Raw genomic sequence first — 27,746 nt, 5'->3', positions numbered from 1 at the left:
ACAGCTTGGCAAAGCCTGCAACCACAGAGCTACCTTTAAAGTTCACCTGCTCATACCCCTGACAGCCAACTTGTGTCAAATCAGACAACTTGATTACTTTTATGTGAAACACAAACTGCTCCTTAGTTTGGTGCACAAATGCTGAATGCTGCAGCTGGATGGTGAACTGTGCAAGCAGCCTGAGGGGACTGGGCATGAACCATTCTAAAGTCTCCTGCAAAAACCTTCACTGCAGCTATTTTGCTTTGCAAAACCCATCCCATGTCTCTGGGAATTAACTCACCCTTTGGAGCCTCTCCACGTATCAGCCTGCTGTTAGGTTTTCTCTGCCAGGGGCTGGTTGCCATCTGTGGTGTCCTTGCTGTGGGCAAGCTTGGCCCAGCAGTCCTGCTGTGCCATCCACCTGCAGGACATGGAATAACAAGTCTGGGGCTGCTTGTATTCAGCTGCTCTAAGGCTCATGTGTCTACCTGTTCCTTGCCTGCTGCTGGTGGCACGGGGGAAGCCCAGACCTGTCCCAAAAGCTGCTGTTTTGGACTGGCAGATGTCCCTCCCTTCTCTCTGGCTCTCTGACCCCTCCACCTGCTCCCTGCCCTTGGCACGCAGCTGCAGCTTCTGAAACTCTTTTTAGCTTGGCTCCTTGAACACAACTGGGAGTGCACTTAGCAGTGACTTTTTTCAGGGGTTCTTATTCTCTACACCTGACCCTCCCCTTAAGAAGATTTTGGAAGGCTGTGTGTGGCAAGTCCAAACTGATACATGTGCCATCTAAACCAATCCTTCCATTTTCAGTGCAACTGATTTCTAGGAAAGGGGAGATGTGTTTACTAATATTTTGACTGAGCTTGCAACACTGTTGCAAAAAGTATCAGAGTGCAAAAATTACTAGGAAAACAAACAAACAAAAAAAATTCCTCCAATTGAAACACTGTTGCCAATACCTGAGGACAGCTTAAGAACAGCTCAGTAATTTCTCCTCCCCACACAAGACTCCAGCTAAAGTTTGATGAGTCCATTCTCCTTAAATGAATCATGGTACAGTATGGAATTCAAGCTTCAACAGGAAGAATTTAGCTTAGACATAGGGAGAACTTCTTCCCTGTGAGGGTGGTGAGGCCCTGGCACAGGGTGCCCAGGGAAGCTGTGGCTGCTCCATTCCTGGAAGTGTCCAAGTCTGGTTTGGATGGGACTTAGAGCAACCTGGGAAAGTGGAAGGTGTCCCTGCCCGTGGCTGGGAGGAGATAATCCTTAGGGTCCCTTTCTACTCTGTACTTCCTGCTCATTTAAAATAAAAGCTATAAACTTGAGTTTAAAAATTGTAAGGGCTTTTCTTATTAATATTTAATACCAACTTATTTTAAACACAATGTACCTACATGAAAGTGATCACTAATGAATACAGAGGCTTCACTTGGACAGCTTTCTCTCCTTTTCCTTGGATTTCTTTGTCTTCACCTCCTGAGTTCTGATCACGGAGATGTGGCTGAAAATAGAAGAAGAACAGATTAGCTGAACACCACCTTATGTTCCAAAGGCTGAGGTCTCAGGTGCAGCCAGCTGAAGCTTCACAAACCATTACAAGTTATGCTGTACCTACAAAGCCCTTAAAATGCAGCTTCCATTTCCAATTCTTCATGTGAATGTAGAAAAAACACTGAGGATGTTAATGGATGGCAAAGAACAAAAATGACAACACTGATCTTTGACTTATTTATATAAATAACTTGATTAGTTTTACCTGCATCAGGCCACTTGTATGTCCCTGACACAAATGCACTGTGCCATGAGGGGAAATAATAATTTCCCAAATCTGTGCAATGACACTTGAAGGAGAAAAGGGGAAGAGACTGGAATATGCTATAAAAAAAAAAGTGCAGAGAAAATAAATCCCATCTCATTTGGCATCCTACCATCCCAGGAGCTAAGTTTTGGAAATCTTGCATTTTCCATGAAGGCATCATCAGCTTGGCAAAAATTCCCTGTAATTGGCTGTGACAGCACACGGGGACAGCCCTGAGCAGCTGCTGTGTCTGACATGCTAAGGATCCTGAAGCTCATTAGAGTTAAGGGGCATTGTGGAGTTAATCTAATTACTGTCCCAGGAACAGGATAATGCACAAGTGGGTACTGCTGGTAAAACTAAGTGTGTGCTAGTAAAAGCACAGGTAGTGCTCCAGCAGGTACCAAGAACAATTTCTGGAGAATGTGTGTTTTTTCAAAAAAAACCAGGAATATTTTTGGTAAATACTGACACCTTGTTTTTTTATCTGTGATGACTCCACCAGGTTTTGCAGGCTTTCCATCTTGTTCTGTAGCCTCTTTGGTGTGGGCTCACAAGCTAGAGAAAACAGTAATAATATTATCACCAATAATAATTAAAAAACCATTATAAATTATCTAAACATTTACCAACATTTTCAGTGAAATTCAGAACTTGACTAAACATGTTACAGGAGCCACAGCAGCTACTACAAACATTTTTTACTGCAAGTATTGATGTCAAGTATTGATGTCAATCATCCTTTTAATGTGAATAAGGCAATCGACCAGGCCTTAAAATTAGCGGTGCATGGAATTTATCTCCTGATTGCATAATGGATTAATTAGCTGCTATGCTTTACTCACAACTCACTTACCACAGATGAAACCTTCTGCCTGAACAGAACCGGGGGAGGGTGAAGGCACCCTGATCGGGATGTGTGATCGGATGTACCCGTTCCTGGGGCTGTGGCTGCTCCCTGTGGGGAGCTGGGCTGTGCTCAGCTGAGGCAGCAGGGCCAGCTGCAAGCTCATCAGGTGGGCTAGTTATGAGCAAGTGTCCTGGACTTGCCTGGGGGAGGATGTGCACCCAGGTGCTGCCGAGCAGGTGGATGCATTTCCTTGGAGGGGTCCAAGCAAAGAGCACGCACCTGAGGAGGGATCCCCCTGGAAAAGCCTCCTTACAAAACATGCTTGTTTCTGTCAAAGCCGTTGGAATGTCAGAATGGCTTTTGTTCTGCTCCCTGTTCCTTGTTTACTGCCCAAACAGGGAATGTCATGGCTGGTCGCAGCCCAGGACTCTCTGCCCATTACAAACTCAACTGCTGCTCAAGTCTTCTGCATAAAAAAACCCTACTTGTAGCTCTTTTGGAGACTAGGAAAATCCCTGGATGCTGCAATTGGTTTGCTAGAAGGCAGGCAGTAACTACCCAGGAAATTTTGTTTCACACTCACAAGTACCAAAAGAATATCCAAAGCAGTTACTCCTCACAAGGAACAGAGCCCGTCTCTGAGGCACAGTGGCTTAAATTCCAAATAGAGAACAATATCAGTGTCCACAGGCAATTTTCACAGAATGCATAAACCATGGGCAAGAAAAGAAAAGGTAGTTAAGATTAATATCTTCAAACCCTGCTGCTCAAAGCCACATCCTCTTATTTCCTTTAGATAACAAAATTCATGTTTAAAAGATACTGACCCATCCAGTACTTGGAAGGAAACCAACAGCATTTCTGATTCCTCTAAAAAGCCCATCCATAACTAAACATCCAAATAAAGGACTCAAGAGCCTAAATGTGGGCTCCAAAAATGTGACAATTAGCTATTGATGCTAATTAGAGAAGTAACATGGAAGTTATCAATCTTGTGTGTGCTCATGACAGCCTCTGAGGAGCTGCTTTCCAACAAGATACAGATTTTGTAGCAAGTGCAATAAAGACCTTTTAGTAATAGCATCTACTAAGAGATATTTGAGTAAATTGCCAGGAAAAGATGCTATATTGGGACTATCTTCTTTGCAATATTCTGTAATGCTCCAGTCTGACAGGGAAAACTTACCAAGGGATGTAAGGAGCAGGGAAACATCCTGGGGCTGAAGATCTGTGGGATGTGAGCAGGAAGGACCCCTGAAAGCAAAATGAGGGCAAAACCTGCATTCTGGAAGGGTTATGCTAAACTTGAGTCATGCTAGCCAGCATCCACAGTGAGGATGTGAAGCTCTCAAATGGAGTCTCCAGGTCTTATCCATGGAAATGAAAAGCAAATAATGTAAATATGTTTCAGAGCTCTTGCTTAGGGGGATGAAAGTGACATGAAAGCTTTGTTTTATAATCCCCAGAAAGCTCTTAGCATTATGAATAAAACAATACAAACAAGCTCAGGATTTGGGCTGTATTAAAAAAGCCTTAGAAACTGAACCTCTAATGAGTAATGTGAGAAGCAGGTTACTCAGCTTAATGAAACTTCTCACTGCCTTAAATGTGCTTTTCTGCCATGCTTGCAGCAGCAGCCTCTCCAGCTGCAGATTTGATTTAATCCTAAGGAGAATTCATGAATTGCATTTTCTTTTATGAAGTATCCTTATGTTCTGGATCAGAAACATCAGAATTTTTGCTGTATTGATTTTTCGACTTCATGTACTGCTGTCATTATCATGAGTAAAAAAAAAAAAATCCTGCATTTGGGTATTTACATATGGCAGGAAAAGAAGAAAGGAGTTCTGAACAGAAATAAAAGCAAGCACTGAAGGCAAATGGTGTGGTCACTTATTTCCCTTCCACCTGAAGCATCTTGGCAAACAACAAAAGCTTTGGAAGCTTCCAGATTATCTCAAGCTTATGTGTAAACCTGACCTTGCAAAAACACATCCCACACTGCTCCTGAAGCATGTCAAGAACAGAAATAAATCTATTATTCTTACACAGTTCTCCTCATGCTTGTTAAAGGGATTTTCTCCCACCATGGCTGCTGAGATCCACAGAGGGAGCTTCACTGTCTGAGCTTGTTAATTCTTGAAGAACCCTCTTCAGATCCTGCAATGCTTCTTCCTTCAAAATGTCCAGCTTGGTAGGCTTCTGAAACAAAATAATTAAGTTTAAAAGTATTGACAAAGGCACTCTGATGCCAATTCTTAGCTCAGCTCATCCAAATGCACATATTTTCTCTCTTTTGTCTCTTGTTTTGTCCTTTTTAACCCGTGACCCCAGGTCTGCAGGGCACAGAGACAGGGCTGAAGGGAGACACAGGAGCACCTGGGGGTGTTTGCCAGGCAAATCATTCCATGTTTGCCATGCAAACTCTGCAGCAGCTGAAAACCCCCAGATGGCCACAGCCATCCTGGACATCAAGTGCAATATTATTCTCATTTTAGTGCTCAGGACTCGAGGCAAAGGCCTGGTTCAAAGAATCCTTTGTTTTGGTGCAAACTGGATTTCTCACTGCTGAGAACAGGATTTTTCAGCATTTCACATGTTCAAAGCACTGTTCCCACTGACCTTTGCTCCATCTGGTGATGGAAAAACTCGGAACTTTGGAAAAACTTTGCTACCCCATTTTAATTTTTTTTAAAAAGGAGTAACTTTTAATGTGAACACACTGGTTTCAGCAGGGCTTCTATGGGGAACAAATCCTCAGCTTCATAATGGGTCAAAGTGACACTGAGTCAGACCAAATCCTCCTTTTCCACATGGCAGTCAGGAAACCAGACTATCACCCAGCAGTCTGCCTCAAGTGTTGGAGCTGCTTCCTTTTGTGCAATAACTAATGATGCAGGAAACCAAGAAGATTAAAGTAGACTTTGATTCAAGTGCTCCTGCAACCTGTTGGGTACTCACTGTAGTACTAAATTAAAAATAAGTCCTTTTTCCTTCTTTATCTTCAGAAGTATAAATTGATTAACTCTGGGAAAAGAGAATGGGAGTGCCTGATGCTGCAGGGATTTCACAGAAGGAGCTATGCTTTGTTCCTTGATGTAAATGCTTGCCACCACATCAGGAAGCAAAGCAGAAAAGATTCCTGAAAAATGCCTGCACTAATTTGTGGCCTCCTATAGGTTTTGAGGCTGAAATGAATGAAAATACCTGGGAGATACAACAAATCACTTCTGGAGATTTATACAAAATCTACAAAGAAGACAGCAAAAGAATTACAGATTTTTTTATGAGGGGTTAGATTTGATGTTTTTTGTAATGAAGCCACCACATCAGGAAGCAAAGCAGAAAAGATTTCTGAAAAATCACTTCTGAAGATTTATACAAAATCTACAAAACAGCAAAAGAATTACATATTTTTTTATGAGGGGTTAGAGTTGATGATTTTTGTAATGAAAATTTAAATCTAAAGGTAGACGTACAAAACCAAAGGAGGAAAAATGATGTGGATAAAACTGATCAAAATCAATGAAAGCCAGCTTGGAGGAAGATTCAAATATCAAGCAGATGATTAAATGTATCAGCAACCATGCACAAACCTATTTTCACTGTCAAATGTGATTTACAGCAAAAAAAAAAGTGAAAACCAAACTGCTTACATTTCAGTACTTACAAACTTAATGCCTCATAAATGTTATTTGTGGTAGATGTAAAATAACCTCTTAGCACAGTCTATAGGATTTTATAGTTGTCACATTGGTTTTTTAAACCAAAATTAAAAAAAAAATCTGAAAGGACACAGCACATGTGGAGCTACAGGAATTATTTCACTTTTGGTGTTAGGAGTTTGCTGTCTGAGCAGGTGTTCTCCCACGCAGAAATTCCATGTTATTTTTGCTGTTTGGGACAGCAGAGAGCAGGTGGGACAGAAGTACAGTGTGCTGCAGCTTCCCTGGAGCAGAAGCTGAGGAATAGCCTGGACCTTGAGCTCCTGGGGAAAAACAACACAAGTTCCCCACCTTGGTCATTCAGCCTCTGAAGCACTTTTTGTACTGCTTATGTTGAGCTGTATTTTGAATGTGGCACTTTGTTCCTCTCTCAAAGGCAGCAGCTGGGGTGGGTCACTGAAATGAATGATAATTTCTTGTGACAAAATTGCTGCTCCCATTTGTTTACAGCAGTGTTCTCACCACAGCTTGCAGAGTCCATGGTTAAAAATAAGGCAAAAGTAAAAAACATCCTCTATCCATCTAAGCAGTAAAGACAGGGATTGGGCTCCATCTAATATTTTGCTGTCATTACTGTAAACAGCACTCCACAAACCTGGAATTATGGACAGGAGGCACAGAAGGGGCACGAAGGAGCTGTTCTAATTGCTGGGGATTACACTCTCTGCTGTCCCCTCTCTGACAAATAAAGGTGCACACAGGGGTGCTGTGTTTATCTCCTGCTACCAGCAGGGAAATACTGCAGGATGCCTCTGCTGACAGGCTCACAGCTGCTTACACAAGCCTGGCAGCCAGAATGTGCACTCCAGAACGTCCCAGAAGGGGACAATATCCTTCCAGAGCCAGTCCCAGACCTACTGAACACCTCTGGGATTAGAAAATTGAGCTGTGCTAATGAGGCAAGCAACTCAAGGTTTGAAAAGGGATGGCAGAGGACTTGGCTGAGCCACCTTTGCTCCAGGTTGCTGTCTACCTTCCCTTCCTTAAAAAAATTACTCAGAAAAAGGGCAAAAACAACCATACCCCACAAGAAAGGTAAGCTTCCAGTGACAGAATTTAAAGAAGAAATGCTACAACTTTGGAGGAGATCTCACAATTCTTTTGTCTTTTTTTTATTGGATTTGAAAAGGACACCTTGCATAGCAATTTACATCCAAGAAAGTTAGAATCCTGAAAGGACTCTTCCTCCTGGAAGAGGAGCAGCCCAGCTGCAGAGCATCTGGGATTTCAGTGCCAGTCCTAAGACCAGACCTAACCTTAGGGGTCAGGTATGCCAGCAATAGAAATCTCACCTAAAAAAATGTAAAGGGCAAATGAAACAACACCACTCTCTGTAAAAATTCCCTCATATGGAACACCAGAGAGAAGCAGCTGTGCCCAGAGTCAGTGGAAGGTTCTGCAGCCTGCACAACACATTTGCTTTCAATTCCCTGTAGTTTAGACTTCCCTGAGCTAATAAGGACTAAAACAAGAAAACTCTTCATGAAAATAGAAGCCTTTTACTATTTAAAAAATCTTCAGGTGAGGGTCTGACAGCACATGTGAAAAGAAAGTATTAAATCCCACCCTTCTCTTCCCAGATGACTGCAGAGGAAAACACCCAGAAGTCTCCCTGAACTGAGAGTTTCCTTACATTACCTTCTCAAGGGCTGTGTCCATCTTTGATAGTTTTTCTTTCAGCTGTTTGTCTTGTGAGCTCAGGATCTCCAGGTCCCCAGCAATCCTGATATTTTCTGCTCTAATACAGCTCAATTTCTCACTTAGTTTACTGTTTTCTTCCCTCAGGTAATGCTTCTCCTGAATTTAAAATGAGGACATAGTATGAGTCAAAAATTGCTAAATTATAGACATTTATATTCTGTAGATTTTATTCTCATCTTCGAAATACCTGAACTAAGCCTTTGAGAAGCTTAGATACTGCATCTTGCACCAAGATGATGCCCTGTAACAAGAAGAAAGGCCTTACAAGGAAAAGTGCAAATGGACTGCCCTCAATGAAACAAAATCTCCAATTTTTGACCCACGTTGCAACTGGAATTTTAATCTTCAGGATCCACAGGATGCCAAACCAGTGAGGAAATAGGACAGGTTACAGTGAACAGATATAAATGGTCATTCATTGAAATACAGCTCTTGGCAACTGAGTGATTTCCTCACAGAAAGTGGAAAAGGACCTACAGTGACAGACCCTGAGTTTACATCCAGAACTGCCTCAAAATCCAGAGGGGAAGCACTGAGAACCAGGGTCAGAAGGATACAGAATGCCAAAGTTGACATTTTCAGGAAGAACTGATATGGAAGAGCCTGATTCTCACTGCAACTACTCTCAAAGAACAAATATAAATTGACATCTGTCTCTGGGCAGAAGGCTGATTTCCATGGACACCAAGCAAAACTCTTTTTGGTCCTTCACGGGCTGACTGTGCTTTTGCTCATGCCTTTCTCCCAAGATAAATCTCTCTAAATGCAGTGAAATACTTTTAGAAGGAGTTCTTGCAACCTTAGCTGCATTTGCCATTGCCTCTTCCAAGAATTTAATCCTGCTCTGTAGTGCATCCATCTGTCCTCTCTTGGCTGTGATCTGCTTCTGCATTCTTGCTGCAGCTTCCACAGCTGGAAAACACAAGGTTAATTCTCAGTGAACAATGAGGATTGTGATGCTTACAGATATTATCTGGCTGATAAGACAAATGTGTGTGATTTTTGGGAAGTTCAATCCACACTTACTATTGCCATCAGATCCCTCTGTAGTCTTCAGAGCAGTCCTGGCCTGTTTCAGTTCAGCTTGGGGCTGATTTCAACTGCATTTTCAGTCTGTTTGCAGTATTTTCCATTTCCTTGACTTCACCCTGATCTTTCCTCTTCAAATCTTCAAATGCCTCTGGTGAGGGCAAATAAAGATTGCAATTAGAATGTCAAAAAAAAAAAAATTCATTTTCTAGACTAAGATCACTGATCTGCTGCCAACTTGGGATAAAGGCAGCGCTCCCAAGGGGTAATTCCTGAGGGCACAGGTGTGTGCAGACAGCAAAGCATGTCACCAGCAGCATCCAGCCAGCTCCTGTGCAGATTAACCTGAGAACATCCGTGGTGGTTACTTTGGATCCAGACCCTGCTTTTTCTAAATTTTAAATAATACATTTATAGCTACATATTTCAGAAGTATTTTTATTTTTATACATCTGTATATATTTTAATAATATATCTTGATGGGGTTTCCCACACATTTGTTGTGAAAATGTGGAAGTTAAAGCATCAAATAATAACATGGTAGTAAATTTGCAACACAACAAAGTTTCACTGTAATTTGGCCATAGATGGTTAATGGGATCTAATACTGCTGTTACATACCTCTCTTGAAAAAAAGGGTCAGGTTGCTATTCTGTGATTTACTCAATCTGCTTTTTCCATCTCCTGACTCATGCAGTTTTAAATATTTTTGCTCACAATGAGAGGGGCCATTAAGATTGTGTTGCCCCCCTTTCAGTGCCAGAAGCCCACATAGCTCCCTGGAACAATCTGGCCATCCTGTGCTGGCAGGAACCTCAGGCAGTACCAGCAGCCGTATTTGGATTCAGCCAGCAGGCTGCTTTTTTATTTTTAACATGAGCCCAAATTAGCAGCTGTGGGAGCTGAGCTGAGGCTCCCTACCTGCGAGGCCAGCTAGCTCCCTCTGGCCAGCCTGGAGATCCTGCAGGAGCTCATCTTTCTCCAGTTTTGCATCCTTCAGTGCCTGGAGCCTCTCAGTGCATGTGCTGAACCTTTTCCAGCTCCAGCTTGCTCATCCTGGCATGATTCCATTTCACGTATTCTGGCTTCTTTCTCATCCTTTCCACTCTGCTGACATAAAAAACAACCACGTGTAATGTATATAATGATATGAAATAACCACAAAGATGTGTGGACACAGCTACTTAAAATCCCAGTTTGGGGGCAAGAAGGAAAACCAGAGTGAAACAGCCCAACTGTTTGTGTGAAAATTGTTGCTAACCCAGGCAAAGAGGGTGCAGCAGAATTGGATCTGATGGCTTTAAAGAATAATTAACCTTACCAGGTGTAGCTCATGAACATGATTGCCATTCTCTTGCAGCAGCCCCACCAGGTACACTCAAATGCCTCCTCACCAAAAAGGATTAAATTCTGTCTGGAGTGACTTTTCTTCTGAAGATGGAACTACCACATCTTGTATTTCTTGTCTGAGAAATAACCAGTGTCCTCGGCTTGGAATTCTGAGTGCTGCCTGTCTGCTGCTCCTCAGTAACACTTTGTATTTCTGGTTCTGTTCTGGCACGAACCTCCATCTCATCGAGGTCATTCCAGCCTTTTGGCAGCTGCTTTTCACCAGAGATTTATTCAGTGGTAATGTTATAATATTATCCTGCTCTGCCCACTAACTGTTAGAATTCCAGGGGCGTTGCCTGACCTTCTTCAAAACCACAGTATCAGCACATTAAGGCAGAGATTTGCACCATAAAACATTCACTGTCACAAAGAGACATAAACACAGCATTGTTTGCACACCTTAAGCTCTTCTGCTTTGAGTTTCCAGTCACTTATTTCCTTTTTTCAGCTGGGATTTCTCCACTTCCACTGCTCCAGCAATTTGGTCGTGCTGACCCATGATTTGTGTCGTGTTAGCAACCTGCTTTTGGAAGACCTCCGTGCTTCTTTCCCTCTCCAACACACGCATTTCCAGCGCCTCCCGCTCCGCCTGCACCTTGTGTGCGCAGCCCTCTTCACTCCTGGCGTGCTGGAGCTCCTGCATCCTGCTGGGAATATGCAGCTCCCTGATTTCCTGGCTGCCAGCCCCAAGGGCTCTCTCCTTCTCCTGCAGACAGGCCACATTTTTAGAAGGAGTTCTTGCAACAAAGGAGATCTGAGCCCGCTTGCTCAGCAGCCTCCAGATCCCCCTGCTTGGCTGCCAGATGCTTCCTTGGTCATTTCCAGCTGCACACTCAAGGAGCAGATTCTTCCAATGCTTCCATTTTTTTTCCTCAGCTGCAGCCATCTGAAGAATAGCAACATCATCAGCCGAGAGATTTGTTTATTTTTACCTTTTGAACGCCCCTGGAACGTTTGTGTTTTTCTGTAGCGCACCTGAGTTGTAGAGAAAAATTAGGTCAGGATGCTCTGGCTCCTGTCCCTCCATTTTAATAACTGAATAGAATATTGGTTTTTTAAAGACAGGAAAAGAAAAATGTTAAACTGATGTAAAGAAAAATTAATCAAGTGGCAATGCTAATACAAAATTCAGAGCACTTAAGGCTAAAGAAGTGATAAAACTTGACTGGTTGCTTTGTGAAGTTGGGGAAAAAACAATTACATGAATAATTTATTATTGATTTAATTCCTGCAAGCAGCAATATGCACCATTTGAACCACAGGCAACTGTGATTGAGAAACACAGTTAACAGTGCAAAGCACAAGCAGAAGACAAGAGGGAATTTCCTGGTGAGAGAATTTTCAACAAAAAAATAATGGATTGAGAAAATGCACGATGTCTGATTAGCTCAAGCCTATGGTTAGGTAGAAAACAAAGGAATCAACTGGATCTTTATTCATAATGCAAAGAAGGTTATCTAATCACAGCTCATTTTTGAGGGGCTGCAAGTCTGGAAAAAAGGGGAATGTAAAAGCAGTGCCTACTTTGTCAGAAGGAATTCTGCCACAGCGCTCACTGGCTCATAAACACAAACTTCATTACATTTGCATTTAATACTGCATGAAGTAAAGCATTATGAAGGCCTTGAACACTCTTACAGACATGCTCACAGCTGAAAATACCACATTCAACAATTTGTTTGGTAGATCTGGCAGCATGAAACTTGCTGGAAACGTACAAAACCCCATTTTGGAGGATTAGAGTCAAAACCACCAACCTGGCACTCCATCCTCATTTCCCTCAGTGCCCTTTCCATGCTCAGCAGCTGCATGTTTCTGCTGTCCAGCTGCCTCCTGAGCTGCTCCATGGTGATGCTGTTCTCTGTGTTCTGATCCCAAAATCACTTGTTCTGCTCTTTTTCTAGGCTGAGCTCTGTGTCTTTTTTTGTGGAGTTCAGTCTATGAGAAATTAAAGTCATCTCTCTCCTGAATAAATTCAGAATTTTTTTGTTGTTCTCTCAATGATAATTTAAAATGTAAATCATGTTAAAAACACTAACACACACATTTCAGAGCTACTCATTTCAACAATATGAATTTCAAGTGTGGCCCAAAATGCATTACCAATGGGCATTTCTGCTAATCATAACTTCTGCTGTTGTTTACTGCTTGAATATTGGATAAGCCTTGAAAAATATGTGTTAAGGGATCAAGGTTCCTTAGCAGAGGGATCTAAACTGTGAGGTTAAAGTGGAGGTAGCTCAGCATCTTCATATGATTTGCATAGGTTTCTGTGGCTTTGAATTTATGATGAAGCCTTAATTCTGAATATCCCCCACCACTATTGGCAAAGGCCCTTAGGCCTTTTCACAGCTAATTCAAATTCTTAGTTATAAACAATCCTCAAAGTTAATTAAAAGGGGGAAAAAAGCAAGGTGCAAATTTGAACACCAGAAGCAAGGAGAGGCTTTTAGAAAGCAAGTTTTTTCAACACTGTCACTTTTTTTTTACCAACAATTGATGAATCTGGTCATGTGGATTTCCAGGTTCTTGGCCACGTTGTGCCTGGCCTGTGTGAGCTTCTGCTGGCTCAGAATGAGCTAGGTGCAACTGCTTCTCAAGGTCTTGGACCTAAAAAAGAGCAAATTTCCATGAAGAATTCTGTTAAAGCATTCTATTTAAACAGAATTTTCTATCCCTTCTGGTTTTCTTCTAGGTCCTACTTGAAACAAGTACAAATTTTATCTTTTGGCCCAGCAGAGTTATTCAAGGGGTGTACTCATAATTGTGCTGTCTTCTTTTGGTGATTAAGCTCAGTTTCATTTCAGAGTTAACAGAGGTCCAGGAGAGTAATTTAGCTTCCACCCTGATCCAGAGCTCTTCAGAAGTCCCTCATCTACAACACAAATGCTGATTGGAATGGTAAAATAACACTTAGGGGGGGAAAAAAGTCATTTTTTCACAGAGGACTATTCCTTCACCATGGCTACACAGAGAAATCTCCAGGAACACACATTTTGTACCAAGTAGTGTTCTCTTTCTCTGAAAGGAGGCAACTTCTGCCAGTGTATGAGATGATGGACCAGACTACAAGGCTATTAAATAAAGATACTGTTATTATTTAAGGTAATGTAATTTATCCTATAATCCAGACAGTTTTTCTGAAGCAATCCCTCATCAAGAGACTCCCCTCCTGTCTCTGGAACATTTCAGATCTCCACACTCAGAGTTTCACTGGCACCAGTGCTAACAGGCAAATCCATGCAGACCTTGTTTCCACATATCCTTTCACTTCTCCCAGCTGAGAACAGAGCTGACTAGCTGTGAATTCCAGCTGACAGACATGAAGTGGATGCACCAAATTTGGGGTTCTTGCTTGTTCTCTAGGGGAAGTTTGAGGTGGAGAAATGAGAAACTGTAAGAACCATCAAAGGAGAAGCAGCCTCAGCCTCCTCATTCCCAGCCTGCCTAACACATGGATGTTTTCTCTCTCCTCTATATTGCCTGGTTTTGTGGGATTTCTGTTTTTATCCCTTTTCTCTTCATTTCACTGTCTGTGCAACAAGTGCTACATGAAACAAAAGCACTGAGAAACCAAAATAATAGGACAGAGAGTAGGAGCAGATTAAGCTTTTTCTCAAATTAAGGTTACTCTTAACATTTCCTACCATAATCAAACCCCAGACTGAACGACCTGTCTCCACTAGGATTTGTGTGTTAATTGCAAGCTGCAGGCACTGCCAGCTTTACGAGACAGTGCTGCCTCCTCGTGTTCCTGCTCAATCCTCCTCCCAAAGGAAAACACTGGCTACAACTCCATCTTGGCAAACAGTAACTTCTTTCACTTGTCAGAAAAGTAATCACTACAGTGTTCTGGTATTAAGTATCAAGTTATGGATTTCAAGTGGATGGCGGGGCAAAAATTAGGACATCACAAACAGAAAGGACAAAACTCTAAGTGAAACCAGCAAGAAAAAGCTGATTTAAACACCAAAATTACTGTCAATCTTTTAACGGCAGAACTGATGTTAAACAGAAAGGACAAAACTCTAAGTGAAACCAGCAAGAAAAAGCTGATTTAAACACCAAAATTACAATCTTTTCTTTTAACGGCAGAACTGATGTCCCAACAAATTCCACGTGCTCACTTAAGCAACACTTAGAAAGGTAAGGTGCAGAGGTTCTTCCAAAATAGAATTTTTGCAGCAGTAAGTAAACCAGGAGATGATCAGCATGGAAGGAAAAAGCAGGAGAAAGTCACGAGCAAATAAACATCTTTTATTGGAACAATTACTGACGTCTTCAAAAACATTGCTTGCTATTTCCTAGTCACCCCACCCCAAAGGAATTCTCTGTGGAACACGTGAAAAATGTCTGGTTGTGCTTTAGGAATAAAAAAAGCCAGAGAATGGGTACCTCATTTGATGTTGCTGCAGCAGAAGCTCTCTTTGGGTCTTTTGTCAGGGACTGAAGGACCTCCTCCACCTGTTGTGAACAGAAGACACAGCAAAGCCCTGAAGAAAAGGCAGCAGATTCTGGAGGGTGATTTCTTCCCTTTTAGTTCCCCCTTGAGCTGTGGAAACATGCTCAATCCCAGCAGCAAACCCAGTCTGGAGGTGTGACCAGTGTCAAAGGCTGCCACTTGTACCTCATCATGCCATAACCCTTCCCCTAGGCTCGGTCAGAAGGGAAAAAAAAAACCTCGGGGAGTTTTCAAATGCATTCCCTAAAAGCCAGAACACAGAGCATCAGAAGGAAAATGTCTTATCTTGCTGGAAATGATCAGGCAATGGATTATTTACTCCATTCCTGAGGGTGTGGTGTCAGTTTGACTCGTCATTCTGAGTCAATCAGTAAATCAAATCGCTGTTTGCCATCAATTTTCAAACTAATTTATTAACATTCTTGGGTGAAACTTTCAAATATTAGATGGGAAACTGTGTATAAAAAAAAAAAAAATCACTAAAAATCAAGCTCTACCATCTGGGGGAAAAAATAATGACACGTAGCAGGGACAGGAATGTTCTGCAAACAAATCTTGTGTACTACTTAACTCCTGGATATTCTTGTTCATTGGAACAGCACTTGTGAAGAAAAATATGTGCATTTACTTTTTAATCTATTAAGAATCACCTTTATGTAACAAAATTAATTCTGCCCATCTAATTTTAAAACTGCAGGAGGACTTAAAGTTAGTTAAGGGGAGATAAGTTTCACTCCTTTTCCAAATCTTCTGGTTTGTTTCGTCAGGACTAACCCAGATGCAGACAGAAGAGAAAAAGAAGAAAAACAATAAAAGAGCAGGAAAGAGACAGAAAGGGGAGTAGGAAAGAGACAGAAAGGGGAGTAGGAAAGAGACAGAAATCTGTTAGTGGCAGTTTTAAATCAAATGGTATTGACAGGTTTTTTGTTCCATTTATTTTGCATTTTCATGCGTCACTCGCCCTCTGGAGCACTGGTGACCACAACTCAGGCCGAGAGGCAGCACCCGCCATACCTGGCTAACTTAACACCTTCAACAAACCTGACACAGCCGCCCCGGCGGTGCTTCCTCTGGGCACACTGAGGAGAAAACCGGAGTCCTTGGATCCGCAGCCCAACCCTGAGGGGCCAGAGCAGCGAACAGAGGAGAAAACCCCCTCAGCCCTGCCTCGGGAGCTCCGAGGCGCTGCCAGGAGCCGCCTCTCCTCAGGCGGGCCGGGCCCCGTCGCTTTCCCGCCTCGGGCCGTGAGGGACACCCGGGCAGCTCCATCCCACCGCGCTCCCGAGGCTCCCAGCTCCACAGGACGCTGTTGCCGACCCAGCCCGCCCTGGGGAGAGCCGCCAAGCTCCTCCCGCATGCTCCCCCCCGGGAAGGGGGCATCCCGAGCCGCCGGCTGCTTCTGGAAGATCCGCTGGCATCACCGGGAATTGCGGCGCCGAGACCCTCAGCCCCAACATGGCCGCTGCCCCCTCACGGCGTGGGCACCATTTTGTGGTCGGGGGCGCCCAGGTGGTTTCGCGATGCTGGTGCTTGAGGCTTGAGAAAAAAATCCTCTCACAGGAATAGGGAAGGGCCTGAATTATTTTCCTTATGATATTTGGTCAGTAAGGTGGGACATTTTGGAGGGGTGACCGTGAGCTGAATCAAGGCAGAAGCTGGGTGAGGAGACTTGGTCCCGTCAAGGAAAAGCCCAGAGGTTCAAAAGCAAAAGATTCAAAGGCATCTTGCCCTAAATCCAGTTCAGTAATAAAAACTGGAATATTTTTTATTTTTACACCAATCTCATCAGAGAGGACAAGCTTCTGTGATCCCTGGTATTTTCAAGGTGAGGGAGAGGATGCAGAGTTAAGAGGTGATCACTTCAGCAAAGGAAATTACATGTCTGACTGTGCCATTTTGGATCTCGATTTCAGGAATGAACACACAGGTGTCCATAGGCTGTCCCTTGTTTCAGATTATTCAAAAGATCACCTTAATACAAGTTTCCAGGAACAGGTGCATGAACTATGCCCAAAACAAAATCCTGAGTTGGAGAGATGAAGTCTGAGAAAACTCAAGATTCAGAAAGGTATGTTAATTTGTTTAAATATCTTCCTAAGATATAAAACACATAACCATTCCTCAAGGGTACCACATAATTCTCATTTACAAGACAAAAAACCATCCACCTGGTGCTGAAAGACAAAAGGAGAAAAGTTATTTTACGTGAACTACTACAGAAAAGCAAGAATTAACCAGCTGAGAACACACCTCAGCTCTCCATTCCCCTTGCTGCAGTGCAATCCCAAGTGGAAAACAGCTCAAGGGAAGGACTTCTGTGGCACCACCTGGAAGAGGCAGCAACAAAAATATTAAGAAATAAAAGAGTGTTTAGGTAGATACAATACCCTACAATATGCTAAAGCTCTACCATATCCACAAACGATATTTTAATCCTCCAGCAGTCCCAGGTGTTAATAAAGCATGAAAGCTCACATGGGAGCGGGGCCAGCACCTACCAGCAGGCAGTGCTGGGCTTTGTTTCTCCGGGAATTGGGAAGGGGCACTGAGGTTTTGCTCCCGACTGTGGGGCTGGGAAATAAGGGAGGCATTCATCACCCCGCCTTCGCTCCTGGCTTTTCCACGCTGTGGGCTGCCACTCCAACTTCCCGAGCCCGGCTGGGAGCCACCTGCTCCTTACTCCTTACTTGTTCCCTCTGCTCCCTACTCGGTAGACTTGGGAACAAGCTCCTCCCTCAGGAGCCGGTCCTGGCATGAAGGAGAGCCAATAAACGCCGTACGCAGGGCTTGATTTCTCCCCCAAGTGTCATTCAAAGCCCGGCTTCAGCGGGAAACTTGATATCTTTTACTCGTCGGGATCCCGGCAAGGTGCTTTTGTGCAGAATGACACCTGTGACTGCAGGTGCTTTTTTTTTTTTTGTATCCCTTGTTTCCTGGGAGTCCGGGTCTGGAGCACCCAACAGCCCCTGTCATTCTTGAAAGAGAATAATTCTTTAAGGATCAAATTCCCGTGTAACTTTCCTCCTATTTGGGAGTGCCTCTGAAAAGGTATGGAGATGCAAGTATCAACTGCTTGTGTTTAAAATAATGTGGGATAGAGCTTCAGAGGAAGGGATTGGAGTGATCTATGCCAGCAGAGACGACTCACATACCTGGGCCATACCCACCAGCCACTTCAGAGTTGTTTAAAGGTTCTAACAGTGGCACGAATTGTTCAATCATCATCTTATTTGGGGTGGGAACGTTGTGCGGTTGTGGTGCCTCTTTTTTTGATTCCCTGATTAGAACTCTGTTTTCAGCAGAGTGGTGACATCAGATAGATGAGAATTCAGGTGCAGGGGGAAAACCTGTGATTGTGAGTTCAAATGCCCTGGGCTCACAGTTGTGGCAGCACTCGTGCCCCCCTTGGAGGGGCAGATCCCTTCCTCACCTTGGCTTGTTGCTCTCCAGTTTGCTTTGAGGAGCTGAGCGACACAGCAAAGCTCCACATTAAATGGACAATGTCTTTCCTGTTCTCCAAAGAAAGTTCTTTCCTTTCAGACTTCAAACACAAGTGCCTTTTCCAACACCAGCAGGATGTGGATTCATTGATTTCACAGGTTACTTCTGTTTCTCAGCTTTGTTCTTTCCTTCCATTCTCAGATCTCTGTTTTCCCTTTTCTCTGTCTGATTTTTCACATTTTCACCTCAGGCCTATCCAGAAAAAGAAGTTTGTTCTGTGGTTTGGAATGAAGATGAGCTCAAATCCAACTGGGAATCTGAGTGGAGGTTCCCTGTGTAGCCCTAGGAGCTTTTCTCTGGAAGCACCTTTTGAATGTTAGCTGATGATTGCAATCCCTTTGATACCATATAGAGCCTCACATGTTTTCCCTGCTGTTATTTCTTCTTTTAGATGCCAGACTGACATTTTCCAGAGCTGAGGAGATGGAAAAGCTACAGCCAGCCCCAGCTGATTGTAAGTAAGTATAGGAAAGCCATATTTTTGATTTATTTGTTCCTGAATTTCTTTTAAATAAACTTCCAGGGGAATTGCTACCCCAAGAGGGAATGATTCATTCCTGAAGGGGTCCTGGGCTGATCCAGGAGAGCTGTGTGTCTTTTGACACTTGTGTTTTTTTCCATCCTACTGCAGATTTAGGTGAATGGCTTCAGGACTCCTGGGGAGGGGAAGAAGCTGGGCCCACTGGTGCCTGAAGGATGTCCATTATTTGAAATTCCTGACGCTCCTCAGCTCACACAGAGCCCTGCCAGGAGGGAAAAGAGAAGTTCTTCGGTGATAAGACCAAGGGAAAAGGAGCACTGCCTTTTCAGCCTTCTCATGCTTCCTGTATGGCCATCAGCAAGCCACACCTTGTGTCTGTGAAAGGTAGGAGGGCCCACACAAAACTTATTATTATTTTCACAAAACTTCTCTGTAGAGACAAATTGGGAATCTGCTTCCTCTCACCTTCCAAGACAGAATTAAGCAGTGGGTAGATTTAAACTAAGCCTAGGGTTTAGTTCTCCTGCCAAAAGGGCAGTAACAACTGCGCACAAAATGAGCTGAATTTCCTGTCTTTGGTCAGATCAGGCACTCTGAACACTCTGGACAGATCCTGCTGCATTTTTGAAAGGGAAAAGCGTAGTAAATGCCTATTAACTGAGGAAACGTGGGCATGGAAGTCGATCAGCTTAACTGTGACAATTCCTGCTTTCAGCAGACGAGGGCAGTGTTGCTCTGACAAACTTCACTTGCAAAAGAATCTTGGAATATTTGAAGGAATTTAGGAATTTAGGAAAGGACAGAGCCAGCTGCCTCGCTTGATGATAAATACAGGGTTTGATTGGGACCTCTGAAAAGTGAAATCAGTGCTAATTTTTCCTGCTTTAGCAGTGCAGTGCTCCATGAGGGAAAGGGTTCTGACGTGACTGTTCCAAATTTATTTTCCCTTACGCCACAACTGTGCAGAACTTCAAACATATTGTTCTGTGTGGAAAGCACTTTGCTGAGCCCCGGTTCTTTTGGCTGTATCCCATCAAGGAGTGTGTCAGCTCTGGCCTCAGAGGAACTCCTGTGTGGAATCAGAGCCCGCTGAGGAAGCAGCACAGTATTTGGCAGCCCTTTTTTGGGTGATTGATCAAACCGCTTTCCTTAGCTGGTTGTGAGTCTCTGATACATGGAAGCACCTGGATGTGACCTTTTTAGAGCTGGATTAACAGGATGAAAAAATACCAAATCTGGAGGTGGTAAGAGGAGAAAATCCTGTGCTTGCAATGGTGACAAACCTGATGGAGTTTTTGGCAAAAATGATGTTGGATTCAGCACTTGAAAAGAACCACAGTGCTGGAGGAGAAGTAAAACTCTCTCTCAGAAATATGTTGATAACTTTTAACCATCAGATGCAGCAGACCCCATGAGAAGTAGGGCTCTCACTGGAGATCTGGTGTCCGCAGACAGCTGTGGTGACAAACGTTTCCTGTGGGAAATGGATGTAATCCAGAGGAGTGCCTCGGGCTGGTGTGTCCTTACACAGCCTTACCTAGTGCTGCTGGTGCCTGTGGAGAGGAAGAGGCACGGCCTCGGGAGAGCTCCTGGAGCCTTGGCCTGGCCCTGGAAGGGCTGTGCAGAGCATTGGACATGAATTGCTCTTTGTGGTGGCCTGGAGCGAGGGTTTTCACGCTGAAACATTAGGAGAGCAAAACCTCAGAAATCTGATTTGAGTCAGGCTAAAGGGTGAGTTCTGGATAATAGCAATCCGTGGGCCTGACCAGGTTGTGAGGCTAATGGAAACTCAGCCCTGGGAGGGAAGATGAGGGGGCAAAGCTCAGGATAAGCTAGGATTGGGGAATCGTCTACCATGAAAACTAAAGCGAGGGGCCTCTTTTCTGCATTTTACTCTGTGGGAATTGGGAGTGAGACCTGGGACACGTGGGGCAAAGAGAAGGCTCTGGGAACCTGTAACATCTTAAAGGGAATGGAATGGGAATGGGGTGGCACGGACAAATGCAAGGAATCCTGGGTTTAGAGTCCCAGCTCCAAAGCTTTCCCCCCACCGTTCATTAAGGTTTTGTTAACACAAGGCTTGCAAAACCCCAAGGAGGAATAATGCACATTCCATGCACAGTGAGATCAAAAGCTGGGGGTGCCTTAGAGGCAGACACTGCTGTGTGTTTCCTCAGCTCTGCCAACAGGAAAGGCAGTGGGCTCTGGTCTTCCCTCTCTCTATTGTCCTGTTCGAGATCCAGTTAAAAATTAAAAATCAGGAAAGGTTTTGCACACCTCCAGTGACACATGCTGTGATATATGTCAAGGGATGAGCCAAGTCCTGAAGCCTATGTGCACGTATGGAAGAGCAGATCCACCCACATCCACATGTTCTACAGTAGGTAACTGCCTACACTAATAAAAGTATCCAGAGTTTTGGGGTTGTTTCTTATTCCATTTATTGGGAAAGCATTGGCCTTTTCTGCCAATGTAAACGGGGGAAAGAAATATGTCCAGGGAAGCTGGTAGGCTCCAGGCAGAGGAAAAGCTCTTTATGAGAGCAGAATTATTAGCAGTGCTCCACTGAGCTGATTTGGAACAGGTCCATTGTGTTTTCAGCAACTGGCAGTTCGGATTGTTACAATTCCTTGGCAAGGACAATAGAGAGATGGTGGTTTCCGGGGGCACAATAAAAGGGTGAGCCCCAGCTTTTGCACACTGCATTTTATAATCGCGTGCTTGATGTGCACAATTGGGCAGCACTGCCTTGCTTGCCTTAATCCATCTCTCTCTCCCTCTCCCCCCTCACTTCCTCACCCTCCCTCAGAGCAGCAGTAGCTGCTGCAGCTCTGGCAGCTCGTCGGGGAGAGCGCCGAAAATGAAAAGAGTTCAGCTATCGCCTTAACATTTTTCCCCAGAGGATTCATTTCACCTGCTTCTCCAGCTTTCCCAACGGTTTCTTTTTCACTCTTTAATCCAATAAGTATGGAGTTATTTCACATTTTAAACCCCTCTAAAGGGTTTTAGGAACGGACTTGCTCTCTCCTTCCTCCTCCCCCAGCCTTTTTATTTCTTTTTTCTTTTTTTTTTTTTTTTTTTTGACAAGTCAGAAAATTGTGAAGTAAGCGAACAGAGTAACTGAGAGCTGAGAGGGAGAAGACGCTTCCATTCTTTTAGTGCAGTGGGCTGAGGCAAAAAGGCCATTGTAATGGTAAATCGCATGCAGAAAGGAAGAAAGGACTGATAATCAATCACAAATGAAGCATTCGTTTGGATTTTGGCAATTTGCTGGCCGGGGGCTTTTAAATCCAAAAACTTTTTTTTTTTTTTTTTTTTTTTTGCCCCCATCTTTAAAAGCATAGTTTTGATCTGCTGAAGGCAGGAAGAGAAATCTTTACCGCGCTCTCATGCGCAGAGCAGCTGGGAGTGGGGAGAGCTCGGTGCTGGAACTAAAATCCTGACGGAGAAGCAGCACGGTGAAATGTTGATGGGGCTGTTTTTAACCCACCACCTTGGACTCCGGCTCTGAAGCAGAACTTCCCACCTCAGGCTCTTCTTGTTTCTCCCATTCAGGGATGACTCGTGGTGGGCTTCTGGGGGCTTTGATTTCCATGCTGCTCGCTCTGTGACTGCCTGGGTGGGGTTTTGCGTTTGCCTGAGTATGTGAATAGGACAGACGAGGATGTTAGACAACATTAACACCAGCATATCCCCTTCAGAGTGCAGCATCACCCACAGGGGAAGATACATCTACCTGGAGGCCCTGCTGCACGGAGGTGCTCCATGGGGATTCACGCTGAAGGGCGGGCTGGAGCACGGAGAGCCATTAATCATCTCAAAGGTACTTGTTCTCGTTTTCTGCGCCTTGCGAGCAAGGTGGGAGTGGTGCCCCACTCAGAGGGCAAGAGCTGTAGAAGTAAGGCTGAAATGTTAAAAGTGATGTTGTATTTGGCTTGGGTTTTAAGTGCTGAGCACCTGTTCGAGTCAGGAGCTGCGTATTTGGGAAGCACAGGAGAGCTCTCGGCATTGTTTAGCCGTCCAAGTGCAGCTTTTGTCCCACTGGAAGTAAACTGGCTGTATTTATTTCACCGCCATCAACGGGAGGGAGCAGGGGACTCTGCTGAAGTGATCTTGTGTCATGAAGCCGTGGCAGTAATCCATCCCCAGCGCTGCTGAGGTAAAACACAGTGAGTGCTTTCAGCCACACGGTGGAATGCGGGCTGATTGGGAGTGAGCGTGTGAAACAGCGCAGTAAATACTGGCACCTGTTTGGTAAAAGTGGCTTGCTCACCCTGCTTAGTAAATATCTGTTAAGTATGATTTGCCTCCAAGGTGTTTATTACTTAATGATTGGGTATTCTCAACAGGTAACTAGTAGCATAGCTCACAAGGATATTTTGAGGGGGGAAAATGGGAGAAGGGATTCCTTGTTCTCATCGGAACCGATGCTGAAGACCACGGATTCTCAAAAGCGTCACCTTAAATCTTTGGATATCTAAAATATGTTTGACCTATGGCCCTAAAACTGTTCTGAAAAGAGGATATAGGTAATTCTGAAATTTCACCTCTAGTGGGTCCTAACCATAGGTGTCCTGTGTCATCGATCTGGTGCATTCTGTGTTTGTAGTGTGTATGTTGAGGTACACAAAGGGACTTTTGTCCAATCTTACTCCCTCCTGCAAACTGGGATGTATGTGGGGAATTCGATGGATCACAACCAGCAGCAGATAAAAGAAAATGCTGATACTCAGAATCAACTTTGTCCAAATCTTTTGCATTTTCTAATCCTGTTGCAATTCCCTGTGCAAACACATTCACATGAAGGCTGTCAGTCATTTGCACTGAAGTAAATTTGTTGTGATTAACGCATTTACGTGTTGAAAGTAAAAAAGGGGGGCTCCCATTAAAGTCCTTTCATCATAAAGGGATTTTAGAAATATCACACAATCATCTTTCTTGCAGGACCTTTTGGAGGCAGTTTGGCATAGCCACAGACAGCAAAAGCAGCCTCACTGAAATGGTGTTATAATTTTTCTTTTATAAACACTTGGGACTAACACAGGCTCTTCACTGTTCCTGGCATTGTTCTGCAGTTGTGAGGAAAGAGTTTCTTTTTGCTCTGACATTCCTCTGTGATGGAAAAAATTGCACTCCACCTTTTTTTCCTTTTCTTCTTGTCTTTTTTTTTTTTTTTTTTTTTTTTTTTTTTTTTAATTGGGGGCAGGGAGACAGAGAGGATGGGAGATGGCTCTGGCTGCTGAACATTAATTAATCTGTGGGATTTGGTTTCCACAACAACCAGGCCCCTTAATGTCAAACATGCCTGGAGTGTGCATAGTGCCACTGGGAGCTGTATGACTTGTGCCTGCCTTTCTTGAAACAACACTGCAAAAATGTGCTGGGTTTTATTTTTGGTGGGGTTTTCCCTTTTTTCTCCCTGTAGTCCCTGCTTGGTTTGTGCTGTGGGTGTCAGCATTTCGGTGTTTTGCTCATGCATGGGTGATGCAGAGCTGGAGAATGGCTGCATGTCAAAGCTCTGCTTTCTGGAATTCAGGCAGCTCCTGGTTTCCAGTTTCAACTGAGAAATTCCTCTGCTGCTTCAATTCACTGTGCGCTCCTCAGAATTAATTGCATGTTACTCATTTAGTTAATTCAGTGTTCCTCGCCCGAGTGTACTGTGAAGTAACGAGGAACTGTGGGGAAATGATGAATTATGTTACAGATTTAATTCTGTACAAGAGTGCTTGGAGAATCATAGAAAGTTGTAGGTTGAAAGGGACCATTAAGGATGCAGGCACTGGGAATGATCCAACAACAGTTCCAAATAATACTACATATAAATACCAGAAAAAATGGATGTCAGTTTTTAATGGCTGATTTTTCACGATTAAGAAGTTTTATTTTCTGCTGTGACTCCCTATTCTGTTGGCAAGTAATTATATTTACATCTGCTTACCTGTCTATTTGCACTGCCAGAGTGGTGTTAAATGGCCTTAGAGTAAAGAAAAGTGGACATTTCAGCAAATATCTAAGCTGGTGCCTATGACAGCTTGCAACATGACTTAAAGTAACACTGATGTATTGTTATGGGATCCTGGAGAGATAACAGATCTGTGTGAATGCAGCAGCTATTTCTAGCCCTCAGGAACTGCTGTGTCTCAGCTTCAGACCCAAAGGCTGTAATGGAAGTTCAAAACCAAGAGGAGTGAGTTTACAAAAGGCCCAAGTGCACAAAAAATAGTTTTCACAGCCCTGGGCAGCCCTTGGGAAAGACACCTTTCTCCACCAGTAACATGCCAAGAATTTACCCCCAGGTGAGGGAAGCAGCACTTGGGAGTGAAAGTGCAAAAAGCAGGTCTGTATTGTCAGCTGCTAGAAAGTGCTGGCTCGGAGAGCCAGCTACCAGAGCTTTAGTGCATTTTTTTAGTATTGCCTTCCAAATAGGAACAAGTTCTTTGCTGCCTTTGGGTCAGATTGCCTTTGCTGTACAGCTGTACAGGCTGATTTGGTGGCTGAGCACACGCCTGGGCACAGAGAGGCAAGCTTCCAGCTAAAACCGTAGTGCAGCTCTGCTGGCTCAGCCACAGTGCTCAGCACATCCTGCAGCCCAGCCTAAGTCAACTCTCAGAAATCCAGATAACCACATGAATTTGCCCAGCTAAGGTCCTTTATGCTAATGCTGCTCTTTTTTTTCCCCTGTGGAAGGACAGCCCTAAACTGAAACAGTTTCATGGCAGGTGATTCAAAGTCCTCCAGGCAGGTCTATTCATCATTTATTTTGCTGGTGGTGGGGGCAGCCCATAAATTTATTGCATCTCACACACATTTTATCCTGAGAGAAGCCTCAGAATAAAGATTTGTGGAATCCTCCCGGCATGTCTTTATTGTACCAGCAGGAAAGGAGTGGCAGGATGGCAAAAGGTAGGCAGCTGCATGTTCCTTTTCTGCTGCACCTCAAGGAAATGCCCAAAACTCAGTACCTAAAGGAGCACCAGAATGTCCCTGGCTAGCAGTGGGACAGTGCCCAAAAGGAGGCAAATTAACACCACGTATTTTCCCTTTTATATTAATTCTGTGGTGTGAAATGTAGTCAATGACATGTTGTCAAATAGTCCTTTGGCAAGAAGGTCCTCAAGTTTTTAATTACTTTCCTTTTTTAAAAAAACAGGACACTTGCTTGTTTTGTTTTTAGTGTTTACACACATTTGTGCTTAAAAAGTAACTCGGTGTCCTCAATGTGTCACTAAGGCTTCAAAATGAGTAGAAGTCAGATTCCCTGAAGTGACCTCCAGTCCTCTGTTTCTAGACCTTGGGTGCTACAGTTGAATTTCTGATTTTTTTGTTATACCTGTTTAGTAATTTAGAACCCTGTCATTTTGGCCCGATTTGGGGATATTTGCTTGCAGTGGAAATTTCATTAAACAAGTGGTTTTTTCATCAGGAAATAGAACTTCAGTGACAAATGCCAACGTGATTGCAGGTGATACCGAGTGTTTAATTAGAATCCAATATTCTGTGGCCTCAAAATCATGATAATACGCAGAAGTAAACCCAGATTTCTATTTCCAAATTACTTTTTTGGCTCACCCTTAGCTGCAAGATCAAAAATGCAAAAATGAAAGCCCTGACTGTTACAGGCAATGAAGGCAAACTGGTAAGAGAAGGTTTCATTCCTGCTCAATTTTCTCTAGGAATTTTTAACCTAAGGTAATTAATGTTAATCAGTCTCAACCATTTTGGAGCCAGGAGAGGTATTTCTGTGGCGTGTTTCTCCTCGCTACACAAACCTTTGGAACAGTTCTGGCTGTTGCAGGCCTCTGAAATGCCCTTTTATTTTGTTGACAATACTGACAAAGGGGTTGTTTCTCTTGCCTAGGAATTAAAGCATCCAAAGCGTTCTCCTGGGATGGTGGCTGTGTGGGAACACTTTTCACATGCTGTGCTGGAGTTCATGGGTTCCCTTCACTCAAAAGGGCAGCTCGTTTGCAGGGACCTCATGCCAAAAGCATGACACAAACCCTGAGGTTTACCTCTCAGCAGGGATGTAGGAAGCAATAAAAGTTTAATAATAATGGGAATAGTTTGGGACAGAGCCTGAGAAATAATCTGGAATTCTTGTAAGGTGTTTAAAGCTTGTCTGGAGCCTGATCCCAGCTCTGATGGGATGAACAGCAGTCAGTGCTTGCAGGAGCTGGACCTGCCTGCCTTCACCCGGCTGCCTGTGCTTCTTCTCTGGTATTTTTGGTTGAGAGAGCTCATAGAGCACTTAGTGACGTGCAGTGGGAATTGTTCCACCATTCTACACAAAACAAAACTCAAAAGGCCATTCTGTACCCAGCTGGTCCACAGGCACTTAGCCCTGTCTCTGATCCAAACACTGGGAACCAGTGTTCTCCCAGTACCAGGAGCTCTGCTTTCCCCTCTTGAATGCCCAGAGTCCCCATAAACAAAATAAAATTATCTTATGCACTGACAGGCCAAGTTTCTTTGCATCTGTTCCCTGCATCCCTTGGTGTGACAAGTGGCAGTTCAGGAACTGTCACCCTTTTTGTAGGGCTGCAGGCACAAAACCCAAAGGCCCATGCTCATGTTAGGGAGGCAGTTGAGGAACTGTCACCCTTTTTGTAGGGCTGCAGGCACAAAACCCATGGCCCATGCTCTCGTTAGGGTGACTTCTCTGAAGCTGGCAGAGTCATGAGAGACTTGTTGGCCTGGGCATTAGGACACGAAACTGAGCCAGAGGCAGGGTGACATCTTCTGTAATTTTTAAAAAAATTATTGTAATTTTTTTTCTTTGAACATTTCCACTCTTGTTGCTGTTGATATCGACTTTATTTTTCTCC

The 27,746-nt window shown here is 43.8% G+C and overlaps 1 protein-coding gene across 1 annotated transcript; it reads right to left on the bottom strand.

The window, feature by feature from the left end:
* Window positions 1-1,407: 1,407 nt before the first annotated feature.
* On the bottom strand, window positions 1,408-18,100 carry CCDC158 (coiled-coil domain containing 158). The gene is given in 23 exon segments (XM_041427339.1): window positions 1,408-1,483; window positions 2,227-2,338; window positions 2,637-2,655; window positions 2,762-2,909; window positions 4,679-4,706; window positions 4,709-4,832; window positions 6,536-6,618; window positions 7,082-7,139; window positions 7,994-8,152; window positions 8,856-8,968; window positions 9,083-9,143; window positions 9,145-9,236; window positions 10,007-10,129; window positions 10,132-10,190; window positions 10,875-10,921; window positions 10,923-11,225; window positions 11,227-11,281; window positions 11,283-11,452; window positions 12,235-12,402; window positions 12,404-12,415; window positions 12,968-13,087; window positions 14,873-14,941; window positions 18,092-18,100. Coding segments are annotated over 23 exon segments (2,208 nt in total).
* Window positions 18,101-27,746: the final 9,646 nt, after the last annotated feature.

This window comes from Onychostruthus taczanowskii, unplaced genomic scaffold, assembly GCF_017590055.1.
Source record: "Onychostruthus taczanowskii isolate IOZ18803 unplaced genomic scaffold, ASM1759005v1 scaffold114, whole genome shotgun sequence".
Lineage (NCBI taxonomy): Eukaryota > Metazoa > Chordata > Aves > Passeriformes > Passeridae > Onychostruthus > Onychostruthus taczanowskii.
Note: the sequence above shows the minus strand (reverse complement) of the source record. Positions and strands in the feature narration are given on the sequence as shown.